General features: G+C 40.5%; 1 protein-coding gene across 1 annotated transcript; it reads left to right on the top strand.

Moving 5' to 3' along the window:
* Positions 1-3,391: 3,391 nt before the first annotated feature.
* shbg (sex hormone-binding globulin) lies at positions 3,392-6,979 on the top strand (the record flags this gene model as incomplete). The annotated part of the gene is made up of 8 exons (XM_079216167.1): positions 3,392-3,493; positions 4,354-4,451; positions 4,843-5,032; positions 5,146-5,307; positions 5,617-5,773; positions 5,954-6,090; positions 6,274-6,478; positions 6,756-6,979. The coding sequence occupies 8 exons, from the start codon at positions 3,392-3,394 to the stop codon at positions 6,887-6,889; spliced, it is 1,185 nt and encodes a 394-aa protein (XP_079072293.1). The 3' UTR covers positions 6,890-6,979.
* Between the last annotated feature and the right edge of the window lie 428 nt (positions 6,980-7,407).

The following is a 7,407-nucleotide window of genomic DNA, read 5'->3' as shown; positions in this document are numbered from 1 at the left end:
TTCCCTGTGTCATTTACCAAGAGGTAGGAAAAGGCTGAACTTAGCAGCCAAAGTGGTGGCCGAAACTCCCCGGGAGCGCTCCTGGGGCCTTTTTGTTCAGTGTAATGTTATCTCTATGTGTTTGTTTTTATTCAACTATGTTGTTGTTTATGTTGTTTAGCCCTCTTACCAGATGGAAATGGCTTCAGTGAAAAGGGGGAGTAAACTTAAAAATATGAATGTACATTTAGTCATGAGGTTAATGAAGTACAACTGCATTAATTAATGGTAGAGTTGGTTTCAGTTCCTTTTTTTTGTTGACACAAATAACCTGTTAAAGAACCGTATAACGTCTGGTATGCATATATACAGTAGTCCTAGGAACATGTCAGTAATCTTGGGTTCTGTATTCACAAAGCATGAGCAACACTTGCTTCCTAACCGTTTATATCCTCAGCAAATCTGGCAATGTGCGCACAGCTTTTGTTTCTGTTTGATATTTTCTGCCTCTCTTCATCTTCCATATCTATTTTTTTTTTTGTTATTCATCATAGACCACCGTTTGGAACAATTCCACAAAACTAGCTTCCACATTTACATCTCACAGTCACTACTTCGGAGCTGTTTGATTCTCCCTCTTCCCTCAAGCATACACTGCACCTTCTCTGAATGAAGTACATATGTTGTGTGCGCGTGTGTGTGTGTGTGTGTGTGCGTGCGTGTGTGATGGTAACGGGGCGCCTTTTGGTTTTCGGCAGGTGTGTAAAAACGCATTGTGACCAACTGCATCCCCTCGGGTGTGGTTTCAAGCCTTTTGCGCGTGGACATACGTGTTTCGTGTACGAATGTGAGTGACTGCGCGAATATGAAAACCAAAATAAATCTGTCTGAGCAGCATATCCCTTGGCAGTATATGGGCCACCTGTTATATTTTTGTTCTTTGACACTTTTCTGTGGGTTAGTTTCAGTGTAAAAAAAGCCTTGCTGTCTCCAATACACTATCTCAAGCCATTCCTGTAGATTGACATGTTTGTGTTTTTGGACCATTTCTTATGCCATAGTTTGCCATCATGGTTATCATACAGACCAAAAGCATGCAAATCAACGTATTGTAGTGACTGGACTGGAATCTGGTGGTAATATACAACTATTTACTGTATGTTTTAGTTTAAATGAATGTGCCTCTGCTTTGATATTTAAATAATTATCTATAGTAAGATGTGGACCTGCCAGATTTCAACTGTTAAGGTGCCTTGTTATGGCATAAGAAATTTGAATGGTGAATGAACGGTTTCTTGAGAAATGGCAGTATGATTTGGAGATAGACATCATGGCTTTGTTTGCTATGAAGCTGTTCATAGATGTAGGGACGTGGCTAAACTGATTTGGTATCGTGTACATGTCTAGGGTAATACTGTGCCATATAGAGCCCACAAAATATGTTAATGTTATTTTTAAAAGATGTTTTAATGTTGCCTGATGACTTTGTCTCTAGATTTGATACAAAGGCTTGTAGCCACAGCTCTGTAGTCTCCTTTTTTTCCGACATTCTTCCTGTTCTCTCTCTCTCTCTCTCTCTCTCTCTCTCTCTCTCTCTCTCTCCCCTAGTTTCCGTCTCCCTTTCTTTCTCTTTGCTGCAATCAAACAAAATAAAGTATTAACCTGATGACCCAATGAAATCAACTCTAGTCTGGACTCATATTTTTTTTTGTTTCTATTAATCTTTACAAGTTGATTTAGAGTTCTTAATATGAACCATGTGCTTAAAGTTGACGGATGCTGGTTTTCATCTTCCCCGTGAATTCTCGAGGGAAATATACATTTAACATTTAGTGGATTTGTGTCTGCAGGACAGATTGTGGTCCTCCTTTGCTCTTCTTTCAAGCACATGGTCCATTGTTTAATACTTCTATCGCTCTATATTTAGCGTTAATTCAATATCTTCTCTGTTTCCACTGGTGAACAGTTTTTGGTATCTTTGATAATTCATTTCCTGATGTTTTCTTTTAACCACAGCACACATTCATTTTTTTATAAAACACACGATGTCTTTAAAGTTTGCTGCTGACACGTAAACCGGAGACTGAATACAGCTTTGGCAGTCAGGGGGCCAATTTCTTACCATCCTTGAATGAGCACTTTCCCACTAGTGACACTCAGTGGATTGAACAGAAACTGTCGGCTCGGTGACTCACTCTTCTTCGCACTCTCAAAATAAGATGTCAGAGATGAATTGAAAACTAAATATGAATGAAATAATTTCAGAAATTGAATAGATTTATCAAAAAATATTCATCGAGAAATGTCGAGTGGGGCGGCGGGATGGTGCATTCATGGCCTTGGGGACGGCTGGGAATTAAAGGTACAGTGTTCTCTTGCCAATAATAAATTCAGTTTATGCAAGGAGATGGATCTTTTCACAGCTTATACCATTAACAATGACTGTTTTTTCAGTAAATGAGCCATTTCGGGCAATACAAGGACCCCAAAACTTACCCAGCTAAATGAAATACAGCCATTGTTAATGTTATTTTTTACCTTGTCCAACTAAGAGATCAAGTATGGTGTGAAAAAAATCTTATCTGCACACACTTCATGACGATCAGATGTTTGTCAGACTTTGAGTGCACACACGAGGGATGTGTTGGCGTGATTTGACATTTCTGATTAACTTCAAACCGCTGAATAACAGATTGTTGACTGATTGGTCTTTTCTGTGTGTTTGTTTGTGTGTTACACTTTTCCCAGTATTCCCCAGTTATCACAGTCTTCCTGGAAGGAGATTGTGTCACAGGGAACCCGGCCAGCAGAAGGGGAAAAAAAGAGTTTTGTGACTTGAAGCAGATCCCCTCTCCTCTCGTTCTCCTCTTCACTCTGCAACAAACACTGAGTCATAAAGTGAATCAAGGTTCCTGTGTAATGGGTAAACACACATCAGTGATCTGGCTCAGGTCAGTCACCCGGGGCCCAGTGCCCACTCTAAATGAATCACCGCAAAGGCAGGAGATTTATAGCGTGATTGTAATGCACACTTAAATAAAAAAAACGGTGTTTCTAAATGTTGTTGAATTTTTTATTATTTCTAATATTAATTAGAACAACTCTTAACTTTCCATCCACTCTATTTCTTCTTTACCCTCTGTTGGCCTGCTGCTCACTCGGTCTTCCGCCCACCTACACCATGCAGCCAAAAAGCACCCCCTCCTGGGGATCGATAACCTGCGCTGACTGTGGACCACAGGACAGTGTGCCAGCACACACACACACACACACACCTGAATCACACACTGCCGAAGTGTCTCTCTGCTCTTCGTCACACCTCTGACACCTCAGGGTAGCGTGGAATTAGTAGACCACCAAGGGCCGAGGAGACTGCACACTGGGAGGCCTGGGTGGATGAATGCACTGAAGGATGGCTGTGTTTTGTAAAGCAATGGCAGGTGGACTGCTGGTCACGTTGAGCCTCACTCTTCTAAGGTGGGGAGTTGAGGGGCAGAGGAACACACGGGGTAAGGTATGTTCACATGCAATGCCGCGATTATACCTGGAATGAGCAGTGCACTGGTATACTGGTAAAATGCTCTTAACATTCTCTATCTGATAGTCTAAAGATCTTGTGTAACCGTTGGTTGTATCAAAGGAACACATTTGCAAGAGAGCGGACATTTTTTAGCTTTCATAAATCTTTAAAAAAAAAATAAAAAATGTGCTCACTGTAAAATTAGGAGAAGGTCACATAGTTATGCGTATTTGGAAATACCTGACTGTCTCAGAGCCTCTCGGGAAATAAAAATAGTATTGTAATACTGTTTTTAAAGCATCATCTTTATTAATTATGTTTCTTTTCTTTCTTTTTTAAGATGGAGGATAAACAAATTGCCAAATAAAAGCCTATATTAATTAACCAGTAAAAAAAAACATGAATCAACTCTTTATGCAATTCAGATGCCAGTTAAATAGGGATATCCCCAATGCCCTAATAGTTTATTTAGACTTAGGACTTTGCTTAGTTTGTGGGAGGACAAACAACTACAGTCTACGCCCACAACACCACAAGCTGTTTTTACCCCTTTGAAGGACTTTTTGCACATTAAGTTTCATGATGGCCATTGTGTGTTGATATACTGCAGTGGGATGCCATATGGCTCTGTCAGTGACTTTACATTGATTTTGCACTTCATTATCACATGCACTTCACTTGTTAAAAGATAATTAAGTTTTTTAGTTGAATCCATAAATAACTGAATTAAAATCATTACTCGGTTTGGTATGGATTTTGCACTAAACAATCAAGATTTCTGACAAGAAAATACAAAAGCATCTTAATGAAAAAGAGCTGAGGTAATGATTTCATGTTAACATTGTATCTTCCAGAAAGAAGTATCAGGCGGGGCCACCGTCTACCTCGGCCAGGACAGAGAAATCTGGAGGCCACTGATTCACATAACAGTAAACCTCAGTCAGATCAGCAGGTACGTCAGCAGGAGCAAACCACTGCACCACGAAAACCTCACACGTAAACATATGGGATGAATGAGGCCAAAAAAGCTTGGGGAGAATATGTGGAAGCAAATAAGGGGGTATGTTTGGTATTCTGGAAGATCCCAGCCCTCTTATTTCTGATGACACTCATATTATATAACCCACCCTCGTGTTGCATTTCTCCGACTGTAGGCCTCTAGAACCATTACCGCTTTGCACCCCTCTGTCAGTGGAACTGGTCCGGGTAAAATGAAGGCCAAAATGTTCTTGATACCTATTGAGATTTAAAATGCAGCCGGAGAAAAAAGTAATAAAAGATATTGTTTTGCTTGTATGGTCCAGCATCCCCTTGACTATGACTATTGGGTTCTGTTTCTCCAGTATCAAGTCATCCTTTCATTTACGGACGTTTGACCCAGAAGGAACCGTTTTCTACGGAGACACCAAAAACGGTGCGGACTGGTTTATTTTGTCCCTGAAAGACGGGCTCCCCCTGATGCAGATCAGCAGGGGAGACAGCCTCGTCAGCGTGGCGGGAGGCCCCAAGCTCAATGACGGGAAATGGCACACAGTGAGTGCAGTCGTCTCAATGTCTTAAAACATTGGCCCCTAGAAACAAGTTGATTTGCATAATAACCACACCGTATACTGATGAATTATCCTTGTGTTCCTGGTGCCACCAAGCTGGAGGTGAGCAACCAAGATCCCTTTGTGATTCTTGAGGTGGATGGCTCCAATAGGATGGTGGTTGGCATGCAGTCCAAAGAGACAGTTGAGGTCCTCTCGGGTGAACTTCGACTGGCCCTGGGTGGGATCCTGATCGACAAAGAAAAGATGATTGTTCAGGTATAGTGTGTTAACCCACCTTTGGATACTTTACAGTAGTTTACATTAGTCCAGAAGTTATTGTGTTAGTCTTTTGTCGCTTTTGCACATTGCATTGTAGCTGCAACATGACTTGTTTTGTACCAGTAAGGTGTAACAGTGCCGTAAGGGGTTTTTGGGTTGTTTTATTTGTTTTATCACCCTGAAACATGACTGTGCACTGACAAAAAAAACCCTCAAACAATCAAATAACATTTCTGACCCAACCACCTGCTCTGTTTGTCTCGCAGTTCATTTCACTAAATGCATTGTTGTTGTTCTTTGCTGCAGTTTGAGCCGCACATGGATGGCTGTGTGCGGAAAGGGAGCTGGCTAAACCTCAGCGTCCCCTGGGAGGTCGAGGCGGAGGAGCTCTGGCCCTGCTATCAAAACGTCCAGCCTGGCAGCTACTTCCCTGGCACTGGATCGGCTATTTTCAACACCTCAGGTGCTAACATTGTGCTCCATTATACAAGATACAAGTGTTATTTTTATATACTAACGAGCTTTCCAACAGGCCTGGATAAGGCATTCTTGCATGGCATAACATCTTGGGTAACAATATACGTTTAATCCGTACTCAGGTTAAATTTATTTTGTGAGTTGCACATTTATTTGTCCTCTGCAGTTTTCCCAATGGAAGCAGATCGTCGGGTCAAGACTGAATTGTGGGGAGATTTCAGTAAGATGGATGGGACCATTTTTAGCATCAAGGCTCCTGGGCAAAAGCTGATGTTTGCTTTAGTGGCCAATAATAACACAAAGGTATGCACATAAATCAGACATGAGTCAAACGAAATTTGCAAACAATTGATAGCGTTTGTTTAAAACTGCTCATGGCACTGTAGCATTGGCATCATAGCTTACATGAACATTTGCATAATGAGACCATTATGACTTCATCCACAGAGTTATTATATTTCTTCTTTCTCTCTCTTGAATTTGCAGGAAATCACACTTACTTTCGGCGAAGAAAAGATCTGTATGAAAGACACTTTCAAGAGACTAGTGATCATCTTTCAGACTAATTTACTGCAAGTGCTTCAAGATGAAGATGAATCAAAGACTACTACGCTACCTGTCAGTCCAGGGAGCCTCCCCGGGTATTTGACCGCATGGAAAGAGGGTCGTCTTGCTCTCGGAGGTCTCCTAGGTGAGATCAAGTGATGATGAGTGTTTAAACGTGTCTCAAAATGGTCTGTACATTTAGCATCAGTCGGCATATATCGGTTCTAGGTCACTGTTCGGGAAGAAGAATTTGATTTGCATGCAGAACACACAATAAAATAAATGAATAACAAAATGAATTAGATAAAGGCCCAGAAAACAACCCGTTACAATTAAATATACAGTATATCCATAAAGAAAATATATTGATAGGCCAGACAGATCTCACTTGGTTTTTATTCTATTTCTTTTTAATTTTCCAGGTGAAGAAGAGAACAATGTTGGCTCCCAATTCTTGACAGGCTGTCTAGAGAAGATCCAGGTTCAAGGGAAGGATTTGGACCTGGATTTATCTGTCAAACACATGTCAATCTCATCTCACAGCTGCCCTGCATAGACCAGGAAACGATGCATCTTCAATATGTGGACTCGATGTTTGCAGTAGATGCCTGTGGATCCAAATTAACAAAAATAAAAAAGGTGTGTAAGGGGAAGAATTGTCTGCTAATAGTCAATCTGGAGTTGAATGTGGTATTTGAACCAATTAACCTCTAAAATGTGGAGAATTATAATCAAATATTAATATGTTGTTTAAGAGATATCCCTCCCGTTTGTCCCATTTTAACAAAATACGCTAATTAATCTGAGAAATGTAAGTGGTTTTGGGACTTTAGTGCGTGCAACAGTCTGTTTCTAAATAATATATGATTCTCCTTAATATGGCTTTGCAAAGATTTGAATTTTACTGCTGCATTTAGGGCAAATTAAAACCCAATAGTGCTCTTGAAGAGATTTAAACACTGATAAAACACGAATGTTTAATAGATACTGAGGGAAGCTGAGATTTAAGACATGGATTTTGCACCCTCTAGTGGATTAAAGATAATATTAGAGTTGCTTCATCCATTGTGTATG

This window comes from Taurulus bubalis (genome assembly GCF_910589615.1).
Source record: "Taurulus bubalis genome assembly, chromosome: 3".
Classification (NCBI taxonomy): domain Eukaryota; kingdom Metazoa; phylum Chordata; class Actinopteri; order Perciformes; family Cottidae; genus Taurulus; species Taurulus bubalis.
The sequence above is the reverse complement of the archived record's forward strand: the minus strand, read 5'-3'. Positions and strand labels throughout refer to the sequence as shown.